Genomic DNA, 15,709 nt, shown 5'->3' on the forward strand with positions numbered 1-15,709 from the left:
GAATCAAAATTTAATAATGTTCGATTAAAATTTACAAAAACTCAGTTTTTAGTCTGGTTTGATCTCAAAGCTAAAATAATTACTGATCACTATAGATGCAAATTGAATGAAACTGAAAATGAAGTTTGAAAATGTGAAAATTCTTATAAGTGGTTTTGATAAGATCGGCTCGGTTTAAATTGAATGCACGCTTATTTAGAGAAACATAGAAATGTAGGTGTGAAGTATTAACACATTTTAAGGTTTTTTAATTTTATATTTTTATTTTATCTCATATTTAAACTTCCATTTGGCCTTATTCGGTCCCTAAATTTTATATTTTTAGTTTATCCGGTTTTTAAACTTCCATTTTGTCTTATTTGGTCCTTAAACATTATATTTTTTAATTTATCCAGTCTTCAACTTCCATCCGTTTAAGGACTTGAGGAAGCGAAAAAAAATTAAAGATCATGGACCAGATAAAACTAAATAAAAGTTTAGGGACCAGATAAACTAAAAATATAAAATTCAGAGACCAAATAAAACAAAATGAAAGTTCAGGGACCAAATAAATTAAAAACATAAAGTTCATGGACCTTAAAATGTGTTAATCCAAGTGTGAATTATAAAGTTCAACCTTCACGATGATTTGAATATCAATTTGGCAAGTAAAGACACATTTTTAGGCGTTAACATCACACCAACGTAATGAGAACTGTACCTGAGATTTTCACCTCATACGGCTCTCCAAGGCCATAAATAAATTTAAGGATTAGATCATATTGTAAAATCAGAAATTCTTTATTTTTCATTCAATCATTTTCCATATATTCGCGAAAGCAAGAAGACAGAACTTGTCTTGTTAATTCCGCATCCTAAATGTTTCATAGTAATTCACACATTGATCTATAAGTTCACTACATCATATTTTTTTTTCCTTCCCCAAGAATACCAAATCTTCCAATTTCTTCAAATCTCCATACTTATTATAGATGGCATCAAACCTTGGAGAACAAGAAAGTACTACACTCCCGTGTATTCAATCACCATCACAATCTCAACCCACCACCACCGCCACGATCACTGCGTCCTTTTCGGACAAACTTCCACCAGAAATTTACTTCGATATCCTTTCAAGACAATCCATTTTCAGTCTATTAGACTGCAAACTCGTGTCTCGTCGCTGGTACACTAAAATAAACAATTTGTCGCTTGCTAACACGCATCTGAATCGCGCATCCGAACAGAATTTGTGCCTCTTATTCTTCTCGGACTGGCCAAGAAGCAAGCTGCAACTTGTTGCAGTAGGGAATCCAAGCACAAGCCTCGTAAAGACGCTCAAGACGCCGTTCGAGTCTGTTTTACCTGAATTTGAAGTTGTAGGATGATATGATGAATTTTAGAAGTAGAAGAAGATTAGAAGATCTCAGAGAGTTTAGAAGTCTTTTTACTGCATAATCCCCATTGAATAATATTACAGACTTTATATAATGCATTAAGAAATAACTAATCAAGCTAAACTATAGGAAGTAAATCAACTTATCCCACTAAGGCCTAATATATTGGCTAATTAAAAGGACAATTCATAACCCACTACTGTAATGGTGGTTATGAATGAACGTGATACATATCATTCCCTCCCCCTTAAAGATTCTTGTCCTCAAGGATAAAAATTTGAATATGATTTGGTAGCTCGTTTATCCTCGTCAACAAATGGATTGACATCTTCTATCATAAATAATTGTGGCCGCTGACATTGATGACCCGGACTGAACTTTTCCTCACAATAGTAGCACATTCCTTTCTCTCGACGTTCCCTTGCCTCTTGATTAGTTAATCGTCGAAAAGTAGTTGGATTAGCGTTGCCAGTGGAACTTCCACTATGCACTGGTGGAGGACCTAATACTCCAGGAGCTGAAGTGGAGTTATTCTTTGATGTCGTTGTTGTTGCGGGTTGCGAACAATGTTGATCATGTGGCTTTTTCTGCAATTGGTTGCGTTCTTCAATCAACCGTGCAACTCCTATCGCACTTGCCAAAGTGCTAGGTTGTTTGATCTTAACATCTATGCGAATATCATCATCAAGACCTGCAATAAAACAACCGATGAGGAATGTTTCGGGCAGACCGTCAACGCGATGGGAAAGCTTCTCAAAAGCTTCTTGATAAACTTCCACAGATGTAGTTTGTTTGAGCCTAGTTAAAGCTTCAGACGGGTCCTCATAATCCGTTGGCCCAAAACGTATGTGTACAGCCTTTGCGAACTCTTCCCAAATGAGCGGACCACGGAATTTTGTCAACCATCGATGCCATTGAAGAGCTATTCCTTCAAGATGAAAGGAAGCCAATTGCACTTGTTGTTCTGGCCCAACTTTTTGGAATTCAAAGTATTGTTCTGCTTTAAAAATCCAACCAGTTGGGTCCTCTCCATTAAATTTTGGAAAGTGAAGTTTGAGGCGGTGATGGTGGTCGTTGGGTATATGGGATCGCATAGTGTTTGGAGAATGAGATGTTTCGCCAGAGGAAAAAGGATTGATCTCAGGTTGGGCGATTTGGTTAGCTCGAGAGATTCGCAATGCTTGTAATTCAGTTAACACTGATTGTAGAGCAGCGTTAATTTGATCGAAGTTAGACTCATGTCGAGCCAAGGCTTCATTAACATCATTACGAAATTCAGCATTAGATTTGCCGCGAGTGTCCATTGTTGGATCTCAGGCTTTGATACCAATTGATATGATGAATTTTAGAAGTAGAAGAAGATTAGAAGATCTCAGAGAGTTTAGAAGTCTTTTTACTGCATAATCCCCATTGAATAATATTACAGACTTTATATAATGCATTAAGAAATAACTAATCAAGCTAAACTATAGGAAGTAAATCAACTTATCCCACTAAGGCCTAATATATTGGCTAATTAAAAGGACAATTCATAACCCACTACTGTAATGGTGGTTATGAATGAACGTGATACATATCATAGGAACTTGTAATGGATTGGTATGTCTATACAATTACTTTTTTGATGATCCACTTTACATATACAATCCTTTCACTATTGAGTATATAGAGTTGCCAAGATTGGATGTATCTCCAAATTCAGTCTGCAGAGTGGTTTTCGGGTTTGGATTCTGCCGAAAAGTAAATGAATATAAAGTGGTAAAAATACTTTACTACAAGCAAGCAAACAATGATTTTGTTGGTGGTGCACCAGAGGCTATTGTGCTTAGTACTAAAACTCCTACATGGAGAAAAATTGGTAAAATTAGTTATGATCTTACAGGTCCAACATCAGAGGCATTAGTGGATGGAAAACTTCATTGGCTGACATTTGATATTGTGCATGAAGATGTGAAATACAGAGAGATTATTTCGTTCGACTTAGAAACCGATCAATTCCAAGTTGTTCCGAGACCAAGTTGTGGAGGATTGAATCGGATCAATTATCATCTTTTGACAGTACGAGGTTGTCTTTCTGCAGTCGTTTCGTGTAACGGAGGATCGAATGAGATATGGGTGATGAAGGAATATAATGTGAGGACATCTTGGAGAAAGGAGATGATCATTACAAGTTATGTGCCTCAAGGTTTGAGATTGAACATGGCTCCTCCGGCTCGAAGAAAGAAGAACGGTTATTTAGGAAGGCGATTTCGAGTTTTATGTGTTTTGAAGAATGGGGAATTGTTGTTGCTGTATCAGTGCAGATGCATTGTGTCCTACAATCCAGATACTGGAGAGTTCAAGGATGTGAATTTTCAGGGACTTCCACTTGAATTCCTAGCATTTGTTCATGTAGGCAGCCTCATTTCAACCAACAGAATTAGTGGTGTGCAAAATCCGAGCCAAGCCGAATAACCAAACGAAATTGACAAATTTGATTGATTCGGTTTGAAATTTAAAAAATAACTTTTTAGTTTGTTTGATTTGGCAATAAAAATATTTCATTTCATTTTTCATGCATGTCGGACCGAAAAAAATAACCAATCTGACCGGTTCAATTTAGTTTGGAAAATATTAAAATTCCTGTAAGACATGTTCAGTTCGAGAAAGTTTGATTTAAACCAAATGTGTTTGGCATGGAGAATGGAGATGGCAACAAATTTCGAATTAATAATACTTCTTCCCCATATTTTCAACTTTTTCGTTTATTTTACAAACTTCTAAAGTCGTCACTTTTATCTAATTTTCAGTTTTAATTGCATCCATTTTTTAAAATTGGAGTTTTTCCACTCTGAAAATAGTTCAAATATGTCCATATTTGGCACATAGTCTAGATAAACACTTAATGTATTAAAAAATACTAAAAATTTGGGACAAAGTATTAGAAATGAAGAATATATTTAATTTTTTTTTCCAAGTATAAAATTCTAATTTGAGAAAATAGGTACAACTAAAATTGAAAAATAAGATAAAATTGATAATTCTAAAAATTTGTAATATAAACAAAAAAAAGTCAAAGAGATAGATATTTTTGGATGATTAAGACCAATTTAGACTCTGAAATATTTTGCATATCTTTCTCATTAGCTTACATAAATTTGCACTACTTCTGACTATGCAATCCTCTAAAGAAAAAAAATACTCACAACATAATATGATCGGACCCTTACTGTCTGTCAAGATGCACAAGCCACAATCATTAGTTACACATTGGTTTGTTAAAGTTATGGGGAAACCTTAAGTAGTATACAAAATCACTCTTTACATGCAGTCAAGTCGTGAAATTCAATATTTCAAGACGGGGCGGTTCATACCAGCAGAGTATTCACAGGGGTGTGGCTGAAAATTTTACAAGCCAGAAATAACCAGTCATCGGTTTTCGAAGAATGCCAGTAGATGTCATGTGTCCAACATTAGAATACAAAAGTAGCATCAGCAATGCGTCTTGATAACACGGGAAACCCTTTCAAAGAAGATGGGGCACATGCTGGTGCTGAACATTAAGGTTGATCTCATCCACTCTGGTGCTACTCTTTCAAATGTCCCTAATGTCGACAGACGATATAGCAACTCCGCGTCTCCTTCAGCAGACTTTTTTACCCAAGTCAAACTGAATGAATAACCTGTTAATAACATTGAAATTATCATTTTATACAACTGATGATAAAATTGCGTAAAAACAGCATTAGAGTTTGAAACATGAAGCTTGTCAAACATGAAGCAGAAATGGAGACAGAGAACACAAGACGACAGATTATGTTCAACGATTTGATTAAGTAATTAAAATTGTACTGACTGCAGTCCAAAACCAAAAAAATTGAATTTTTGCATCTTTATGATCAGCATTTTACTAATTTTTCCAGACTCCAGGCCATACTCAATGTCCGGTCCTCTGTCATCTGAAATTTATTTTGATAGTATCCAAGCCCGCCCCTACGTTCTCATGTAAATGATATTTACCATGTCCGTGGTAAATGACAGAAGAAAACCAACAATAGTCCCTAATGCCCTGACTAGGTGATTTAAATCACCTAGTTATCATATGAAAATTTACTTTACTTTCAACCAAAGTTGCTCAAAACCAACACACGATATAAATTTACTTTCATATTACAAAATCTGGAATATATAGGTAGCGTAATCAGAATAATTAGTTGAGAAAAGAGGAGAGGAGAGCAAGAGCTTCAAGTGAAGATAATATGACTTATGTAAGTGATAATTACCACTTGATTGATGCTCAGCTGAAACACTCATCCCTTCAGTTTGATTAAGAGCAGACAATTTCATGCCTAATAAGCATTCAATAAGTGCTCGAAACTGGCAGTCAGTTGAATCTTTGGCAATTGCAACGCCAGCACCTAAATAAATATTCAAGTTAAAATTAAACTATACGATGGAGTGGCACAAAATTTAACTTCTAAAGTCTAAACCTACCTGAATCATCTCTACTGCAGCAAAGAGGCTGGATAATAACACCACAATAGTCAGAAAGAAAAAAAAGTAATAGGTAATTTATGATAAAATTTCAGCATCCACATACCTGCTGCTCATTGCATTGTTCAAAAGTAGGAAAGCTCTCCTTTTCAGTCCTTGTTTCTCGGCTAATCTTTCTAGCTTTGGATGAGTCTTTCGTCGATTCTCTTACAAGCAAATCCTCTTGGTCACTTTGCTTAGGAGTATTACACTCCTCTATCTGGGCCCTAGCTTCTCGGCTGCGCTTCCTTGTCATCCTTATTGTTGAGCCACTGCTCATATCACATGATATAACTTGAGTAATTTGAGGCGGCAGTTTCTTATTGTTTCCACTGAAGCACGATTGCTCTTGAAGTTTTTGAACCCTGTCAACTTCTTCACGCAGCATCTTATCTACCAAAAATAACCCCAGCCCCTCAGACATAAAACTGAGATATAAATGTTTGACCAAATATAAATATGATGGAGATACTAATTCCATGCCTATAGTGTTGTGTCAACAGATGTATAATAAAACACATGGATACAAAGTATTAAAAATAAATAGTGTATGAAGATTGGTAGAGTGCTCAAAACAATGAAGAAGAAGAAAAAAAAATTGTCCGAAAACTATTGTGAAGGAGTCCAGACATACAACTACATGAACACGAAGAATTGAACAAAAATAAAGCAACATCAATTTCAGCGTTGGATTCTTACTCTTCTGGTTCTCTTCCAACAACTGCTTTTGGTATTTTGCACATTCTTCATCCTTACTAGACCTACATGCATTCATAAAATTCTGCCATTCAGATTAATCTGATAGATGATTATCATCATAATGAATAAATCAATGTACATAAAAGAGTTACAGCCACAAGAAAAGAAAATAACAAAAAAAAGGTTTAGGAATCCATGCCTGATTGAAGCAACTTGGCTTCTCAACTCGCTAATTTGTGCACTCAAACTCTCTTTTTCATTCCTCAAGTGTTGTATCAGCTCTTCTGCAGCTGCAATAACAAAAAAAGAAATTGTAGAAAAACATGAATTTCTAGTTGTTTGTGACAAAATTAACGCAAAGAACAACACTTAGGAAGCTAAAAAGTGTCATGAACAACACACAAGACCACGAAAGTACGGATAACCAGTATCGTTGCTTTCTATTGAGCATACAAAATTCAATTAGTTTCTAACTTCTTCTAAGTTGTAACCCTAAAATCAAACTCAAATTGGGCAGCAACATTGTCGCGAAAAAGGAACGCACCGGGTATTTTTTCAAAACACCCTAGCTTTATCATTAACTAGCATCAACGAAAAACACTTAAATAAAGATGATTATTTGAGAAATACCAGTCAGATAAGTCAAAAACTTGAGTTCTTGATCTTTGTTAGTCTCGTCGAGTTCCCGAATCCGCTTTTTCTAAGGAAAGCGAAACATAAAAAAACCTAATCAAACCGTAAAATTAAAGCCAGACATTACTTAATGCAGTGAATAATTACCTTTAGAGCATCGTATTTATTGTAGAGTTTTGCATACAGAGTATCCATCATCTGCAATCAAAGGCGTATGAAACTAGGTTATGCCCTTTTTCTTATTTTATAATTCAAATTCAGCTCGGTATTTCTTCGAACACCTTATGTGCAAAACTTTAGAATCGAATAACATGGATTATCAAAGAACAATGAGCAAATGAAAACTTACTAATATGTTAGATTTGGATAAGGATCCTGTAATTGACAGAAAATTATGGAGGGGATTTGAAATTTGTGGCGGTTTTTGATGATTTTTTTCAAAGAATTTGCTCCCCGTTTTCTCAAATTTATCAATTATAGTCCTTCAGAGTTTAAAAATGGCTCAATTTGATCATTACTGATTTTTACCGTTGAGTACAGCAAATTCAATGTAAAGTAAAAAATAGGCTTAGAAAAAAAATACTCACCTTTTAACCCCAATTCGTTTGCATTCTCACATCGTAAAATCTTCAATTTTTTCTAAATTTCCACCTTAATCTTTCAATTACATCCTTTTAAGTACTTTTTTTCACTTGAAAAAGGTTTAAATTAATACTTTATATTTTAACACATATTTTAAAAGCTTTATGGCAAAAAAATATAAACTTTTACGACCTATTGCAATTTAAACCAAACCTTTTAATTTTTACAATAATAGCTAAATTGCATTTTTTTTTGTTACAATAATAGTCAAATTGCACTTCTTATGTGAATTGTTTTGAGTTTTTTGCCACTTCTTGTGACTTTTAATATATTATTATAAACGAAGGATCACTTTACCCCCCGAACTTAGCACAAAGTATCAAAAACGTCAAATTAGCAAAACCGGATCACTTTTACCCTGAACTTGGCAAAACCGTTTCAAAAACACCCCTATGTTGATGTGGCACCTTAAATGGAGAGTGAGGTTCTAAATTTAAAATAATTAACTCTTATTAACTTAATTAAATAAAATATTTAACTTTAATTAATTTAAAATTCATCTTCCTCCACCACCACCATCCCTATTCCTCCGCGCAAAACCATCTGACACCGCCGGAACACCGTCGCCGCGGCTGAGACACGAACGGAGTTCGTCTTTCAGCAGAGAGACGAACCCAGTTCGTCTCTCTGACGAACCCAGGTCGGGTTCGTCAAAGAGACGAACTTCACAGACTGTGTTCGTCTGAGAGACTAACTTCAGTTCGTCTCCGACGGTGAGCGGCTGCCGGAAAAATTTCCGGCAGCTGCTCATCAGATTTAAAAAAAATCGAGTTTTTTTGGCAAAATATACAAAGAAGTCCTTTATATTTTTAGTTAATATAATTTTGATATGCAAGGTTTTAAAATTAAATTGCATTTTTTTAATTATTATGGACTAATTTATACAATGTTAAAAACTTTTAGGATTATTTTAAACCTTTTGTCATTAAAAACCACTTAGGAACAAAAAAATCACCACCAAAACCGGAGAGTGTGTTTCACTCTCTTAGATGAGAGTGGGGAGGGGGGTTTTTGTCCAATTTTGCCAAGTTCAGGGTAAAAGTGATCCAGTTTTCTCAATTTGGACGTTTTTGATACTTTGTGCCAAGTTCAGGGGGTAAAATGATCCTTCGTTCATATTATTATACATCAAAAAAATAACCTAATATTTTAATTGAAAACAACAAGTTTGACCACCATTTATGCTATTATTGCGAGTAGTCACATAGGCGGTAATGGAAATGATAGTGTCACGACCTGATTTCCACCCAGAAACCCGTGTCGAGACCGGCGCTAGGGAATAGGAATGGTAGTTCCGTAACCCGTAGCAAGCTTAGGAAAAACAGTAAAAACTTTTCGCGTTTTGAAAGCATAAAAGGTCTCAATCTTTTTTCATAAGTATTTGAAAACCTTTGGATAAACGTGAAATCAAAACCGTGCGATTGTATTTCTAGACTCGAGGTAGTATGTGTACACATCACGTACCCTAACACAACCCTGTCCAAAAATAATGCCAGCGGTGCAAACCGGTTAACACATCAAGTAACCGGTTAGAGCATGCTAAACAAACATAAAGCTTTTATCAAAATCAGGTTTCTTTATAGACATCTGGCAAAAGCCCTTTTGTATAAAACATGCTTTTGTCCCAAAATGATACTGACAGTAGTTTCACATCAGAGTTAAAACATTTATTAATGAACTACTGTGCGATAGTCGAACTACCCTGCAGCTCTAGAGTGACTTTTATCTATATACGACTTCCGGAGAAAGAACTGGAAGTCTTGTCACGTCAAAATGTCAATTACCTGTGAAAGAGAAATCAACGGGGGTCAAATATGAGTGAATTCACATAGATACTTAAGCATATCAATAAAAGCAGAAATCGCATGTAAACACACTTTGTGCAGACAAATAACTGATCCAAATGAAACCCTATGAGAAATCCCATTCGATTAACTATGGTTAATTCCACAGTTTATGCTCACTTGTTTAACACAGGATGAATTGTGAACTCACAATGTTACAGTCATCTTAAGTCTGTGTAAGGTTTGTTGGGCCGTAAATTGAATTACTAGCTCCCTAAGACAACATGTTACGTCTAGGCCGCTTTACAAGCATCTAGCCAAAGGACCCAATCAATATGCAATACAATGCAGTGATTTATTAACACCGGTGATCACACAGTCCTGTTGTTGCCCAATAGATAGCACGTTCCAGTGGATCTATATTGGTTTCAAATCGACTCTATGCAATGCAATTGCAATCACATTTTGAGTTATAAATGTTTTGACATTAATATTCAAAACTAAATATGCGAACTCATAAAACCGTTATCCACAAAACAGTTTTCAGTCACCCTATACTCTTCTGGTGCGGTAGCTTGCTTGCTCGTCAGATCTAGTTAGAAAACAATTGTTAAACACAATTGAAACAATAATTTTAACTCTCAAGAGTAGACTCTATTGACATTATTAGACATATATCTAGTCTATTCTCATCCTCGATATCGGTTTTTAGTCCTCTAATTAGTAATCACTTTAATTAATAGAGAGCCTAATTAAAACGTCTTTGATTTTTAATTAATCAAACTCCCTTGATTTTCCAAGTTCTTTTAGTCCTTTAAACATCTAGGTTTAAGATTTCAAGTCCATTTTAATCATCCACGGTTCGACGATTACGTGCGTCGAAAGTTAAGGCAATATGCCCCAAAACGTTCCCCCTTCGAGTCATGGCAGCACGATCATGCAACCCTGTGCATGGTCGTGCTGCTTGGTGCACGTTCGTGCACTCAGGCTAGTGCACGATTGTGCACTTTGGTGCACGGTCGTGCACCATTGATGGTGCACTTTCGTGCACCAGTCGTGCACAACCCCGGGAATTCGCATTTCCCGGCCTTTCGAACGTGCTTAACGCCACTTTTTCGATCCCAAACACCTATTCAAACACCAATCTATCCATTTCCGCGTGCTTAACGTCACTTTTTCGATCCCAAACACCTATTCAAACACCAATCTATCAATTTCCGCTATTGTATCGTAAAATCATTACGTATACGTTCGATTCGATACGGTAACCGTTATATATTCGAATATAATCCATTTTCGATATAACCAAAAATTCAAAATAACGGTTATAACTTTGAATATTAATGGATTACCGAAAAAATTTGAGTTAAAACGAGAAATCGGATCGAAAACTGATAACCTACTGTCGATCACGTCGTCGTCGTTCTCTGTACCTAAACCCTAAGTTTCTATTCTTTTGATAACAAATGAATACTCATTTGAATAATGAGTTTATATAGTTTGATTAAAATCTAAACTAGTCCCTAGGTATTCATGTGTTACTTTATTCCAAATTCTTAAATACTCGTCCGTAACTAAAACGCACAACGAATTCCGAATTTTATGAAATTTTAACCATGAATTCCATAATTCGTAAATAGAATAAAAACGTAATTTTATTCTCATGTACCTATATTTTATTTTTAATAAATCATTTAAAATTTATTAAGCTAAATTAGACCCACTTAATAAAATTTATATCTTCAAATTCTACAAAATTTTAGGAGTAACTTTCTAAAATAATTATGTGAATATCGACTCCAAAAATATTCACACGGGACTTATAAATTATTCTAATTTAATTTATAAGCATTTCTTAATTCCCGTTAGTTAAAATATAAGTATCCAATATTTTAACTTGTACGGCTATTTTATGTAGATTAAATTTATCCTCAAATTTAATTTATGTTCTCCCGATCCTATAAATTATTCCTTACGTGGAATAATTTAGTCCTTTAAATTTTGGCGGTATTACAGATAGGTTCAGGCTTTGTTGTGGCGAGTTATGCTTCAAAATTGAGTAACTTTTCATGAAGTTCTTCAAATGTGATATGAGTGTCGTACAGCTCTAGCAAGTTCTTTATATTTATCTCCAGTGTCTCAAGAATTTTATCAGTGAGATCATCATCATCATATGGTGATCCGAGAAGAGCAAGCTCATCATCTTTGGTTTTGATTCTTTGTAATAAATTTGTGATTGATGCAGAACCTTTTGTCATTTGCCTGATTTGTTGTTTGACTTGCTTAGTACGACCTCTAGATGGTTTGACATAAGTGTTTGCAAGTGTTGTCCAGGCTTCTTTTGAAGTTATGGCATTTGTCACAAATGGAATGATGGTGTGTGATATTGAGCCAACAATGGTATTTAAAATGAGATCTTGCCGTGTCCACATTGTTTAATTTGGATTTGGAACAACAATATTGTTTGTTGTTATGGTTTGTGCAGGGCAAGGTTTGGGACCATCAATATAGCCTAGAAGATCATAACCCATGAAAAGAGTATGAAATTGTAACCTCCGTGAAAGATAATTGGTGGTGGTTAATTTGAGAGGAGCTTGAGCAGCTACATTAATGGTGATAAGTGTATGATTAGAATCATTTGTGTTTCTGAAGGTTGTATTGATGTGATTTGTTGTCATGATTCAAGAAAGAAGACATAGAGAAGAAATAGAGACGGAATGAGCTTTTCATTGCTCTGATACCATAACAAGGTTAAGAGTGTTTTAGGAAAAGTTTAATTGATTCTTTGATGATTAAACATATTTATACAGAGAAGTGATACATCTACCGCAGCTATTCTAAAATTTGTTACAACTGAAAATACATGAAGATAAAGATAAGATAACTAAGATACAAACAAGTTTGAGTAAATTTATTCCAAAGAATAAGGAGGATAATCATATCATTGGGTACATTCGGTTCAAACTGAGTCTAACCGAATTAATTTTTCTTTTTCAAAATTAAAATGGATCAAAATTTTAAAAAGTGTGATTTTTCGTATTGAACTGAACTTGTTGTTTCGGTCGATTTTCTAGTTTGGCCAAATTATTTTGATTCGATTAAAGCTAAATCAAACCAAACATCCAAAAATTTATTAGCATGTCAAAACGAAATGAACTAATCGATTTGATTAGAATTTTCAATTCCAGTTGATTTTTACAGACCCCTAAATATTATATTGTCTAATTTGTAGAAACATTCGGAAGATATTTCTTTTTTACTATCTAAACATAAATGAAGCTTTTTATGATCCAGAAATGCAAATAAATTTTAGATTTTGTATATGATGTTTGTTTAATATGCTAATTTTGATTTATCATAGTTAAATGGGTTATCATTACCATATAACACAACTTTTAACGTTTTTTGCAGTTTAAGCACATATTACAATTTTTCTCAAATATTAGCACAACCTTTCAAATGTTTTTATTTATTAGCATATCCCCAGTTTCCAGCCATTGGAATCCAACGTGGCTCACTGGATTGCCTAGTCAGCGCCAATGTGGCCTTCTTTATGCGATGTCGTTTTGGATTATTCTTACTATATAGCACAAACTACCAATTTTATTTCAAATATTAGCACAACCTTTTTTTAAATATTTTTAAATTTTAGCCTAAAATTCGTTTTCTGCTATTGGAATCCAATATGCATATTTAAGAATAATAAATGCACATTTATCATAAAATAACATATATAGGGTTGTGAATTTATGTTATAAAAATTTGCTAGGTATTCTGAACAAGCATATGTTTCAGAGGTACATCACTTCTGTTATATTATCGAGTACTAAATTAATTTAGTTATTTTACTTATTTTGATTTTTGTTTTGAATTTAGGGTTTGATGTGGATCAGACTTCTGATTTCAACATATTATTCTAAGGTTTTGTTGGATGTTTTGATTGAAAGATTTTATGCTTCTAATTTTACAATATTGATGTTAAGGTTGTGAATTTCTGACTGTGATGTTAGAGTTTGTGAATTTTATGGTTGTGATTCTAGGGTTATGAATTATATGGCTGTGACGTTAGGGTTAGTTGTGATTCTAATGGCCGGAAACAGGTTTTAGGCTAAAATTTAAAAATATTTGAAAGGTTGTGCTAATATTTGAGATAAAATGGTAGTTCATGCTATTTGGTAGGAATAATTCAAAACGGCGTGCATGGAGAAGGCTACGCTGGCGTTGACGAGGCAATCCGGGGAGTCACGTTGGATTCCAATGGCCGGAACAGAACGTAGGCTAAAATTTAAAAACGTTTGAAAGATTGTGCTAATATTTGAGACAAATAGTAATATGTGCTTAAATTGCAAATAACGTTAAAGATTGTGCTATTTGGTAGGAATAATTTTAGTTAAATTAGTGAATTAATTCACTTTTCAAATAAAAATAAAGATGAAAATTAAATTATTATAATTTAATAAACATAGTTTAGGTTCTATAAATTAATGATATTCGTAATTATTCTATGGGTTTAACTTGATTGATAAAATAAATTAATATTCAACCTAGTCATGGTTTATTTTAGTAAATTTTGAGATTTTGAATTTATTAGTTTACATAAATTATACATTATAATAATGTTTTAACAGGACGCTAATAGAAACTTTTTTAGACTAAGTTTTGGTCAGATATGTGGCCAGAAGAAATCGGTCAAAACTATAAGTCAAAATTAGTCATCTATGATTATTAATAAAGGCAGAGATTAACAATAACTAATATATATAAGCTAGAGAAATTCATGTTATTTGTCACGATTGTCTATTTTTTTTATTTTTTTGAAAAGTAAATCGCTTGTGAAAAAAATTAAATTTATAATACGTTGGTATTATCTGTTTTTTCTTTTCAGACGCTAAATTTTTTGAGCCTCCATTTCATTGGTATTATTTGTTAATAATATACTCAGTAGCATTATAATACATCATTGAATTAATATAGTCAATACTATTATTCAATATTTTAAAATATAATTAATTAAATAATGGTGTTATAGTAATTATTTTTTCAAAAAAAAATTAATATACCCATATTAGTATTTAATTAATTAATTTTTAAATATTAAATTATATTATCATTTAGTTTTTTTATGCTTTTTTTTTTCATTTCATTTCATTCCATTTATATTTTTATTTTATTTTAGGCGTCTCATTTTATTTAACAATTATCGTTTATGAAAAAAATTATTACACTAATTTTTTACCTTCTCTGATTAATATATTTTAAAAAAATGGGATATATTAGATATAATAATGAGAATATATAAATATAGTTATTAATTTTTTAAATAATGTATAATTAATTTTTTTAAAATTAGAACGGAATGAAGAATATAATATTTTATAAGTTAATGACATACTAATTCTAAAATCATCATAATGTCAAAAGTAGGAACCTTTAAAATTAGGTTCGAAATGATTCATAACCCACTTAAACTTTTGGGATATCTCTTACTCATTTATCACATTATGTGTTAACTTACATAATCTTTTAGATGCACAACAAGGGAAAAGCTTCCATTTAGTTGAGGTCATAAACCTAAACACCACATAATGACATGGACTTAATGTTGCAAACAGCAAATAAAGTTAACAACTCTTTAGTTTATACCAATTTCAACTTAATCCTTCACATTTTATGCTATTCAATTAAATGCATTTATATAGGCAGTCTCAAACTTCTCTCTCTTTTCTCCCAAATAGAAAAGGGTTTTTGATATTTGGGTGCTTCATAGGCATCCAAATTTTCATTGTTGTGCCTCTTTTGGAATTAATTCCAAAAGAGTGCCTGGACCCACATGTTCCGCATTCTAGAAATGCAGAACATGTGGTGTTCCGCATTCCTAGAATGCGGAACACCACTAATTTTGACCCAAATTAGTGGTGTTCCGCATTCTAGGAATGCGGAACCCCACATGTTCCACATTTCTAGAATGCGGAACATGTGGGTCCAGGCACTATTTTAGAATTATTTCCGGAAGAGACACTAATCCGGAAATTTGGGTGCCTTTGAGGCACCTGTTGGCAAATA

The 15,709-nt window shown here is 33.5% G+C and overlaps 2 protein-coding genes across 2 annotated transcripts; one reads left to right on the forward strand and one right to left on the reverse strand.

The window, feature by feature from the left end:
• Nucleotides 1–2,936: 2,936 nt before the first annotated feature.
• On the forward strand, nucleotides 2,937–3,830 carry LOC126672229 (F-box protein At3g07870-like). Its single transcript, XM_050366178.1, has one exon. The coding sequence runs from the start codon at nucleotides 2,937–2,939 to the stop codon at nucleotides 3,828–3,830; it is 894 nt and encodes a 297-aa protein (XP_050222135.1).
• A 634-nt stretch (nucleotides 3,831–4,464) lies between these two features.
• Nucleotides 4,465–7,702, reverse strand: LOC126675430 (uncharacterized). The gene is made up of 9 exons (XM_050370070.2): nucleotides 7,570–7,702; nucleotides 7,368–7,418; nucleotides 7,218–7,287; nucleotides 6,787–6,877; nucleotides 6,588–6,649; nucleotides 5,956–6,281; nucleotides 5,850–5,877; nucleotides 5,639–5,773; nucleotides 4,465–5,038 (listed from the first exon to the last, which is right to left on the reverse strand). The coding sequence occupies exons 2-9, from the start codon at nucleotides 7,416–7,418 to the stop codon at nucleotides 4,848–4,850; spliced, it is 954 nt and encodes a 317-aa protein (XP_050226027.1). The 5' UTR covers nucleotides 7,570–7,702; the 3' UTR covers nucleotides 4,465–4,847.
• Nucleotides 7,703–15,709: the final 8,007 nt, after the last annotated feature.

This window comes from Mercurialis annua, linkage group LG3 (assembly GCF_937616625.2).
Source record: "Mercurialis annua linkage group LG3, ddMerAnnu1.2, whole genome shotgun sequence".
Taxonomy (NCBI): Eukaryota; Viridiplantae; Streptophyta; class Magnoliopsida; order Malpighiales; family Euphorbiaceae; genus Mercurialis; species Mercurialis annua.

Bases quoted from the DNA above. Each gene is read 5' to 3' on its own strand.
- LOC126672229 (XM_050366178.1), top strand. From the start codon at position 2,937: ATGAACGTGATACATATCATAGGAACTTGTAATGGATTGGTATGTCTA.
- LOC126675430 (XM_050370070.2), bottom strand. From the start codon at position 7,418: ATGATGGATACTCTGTATGCAAAACTCTACAATAAATACGATGCTCTA. The intron at 6,878-7,217 runs GTATTTCTCAAA...TTGTTATTGCAG, and splicing joins GTTTTTGACTTATCTGACTG to CTGCAGAAGAGCTGATACAA. The intron at 6,282-6,587 runs GTAAGAATCCAA...TATTTTTGGTAG, and splicing joins GTTGGAAGAGAACCAGAAGA to ATAAGATGCTGCGTGAAGAA.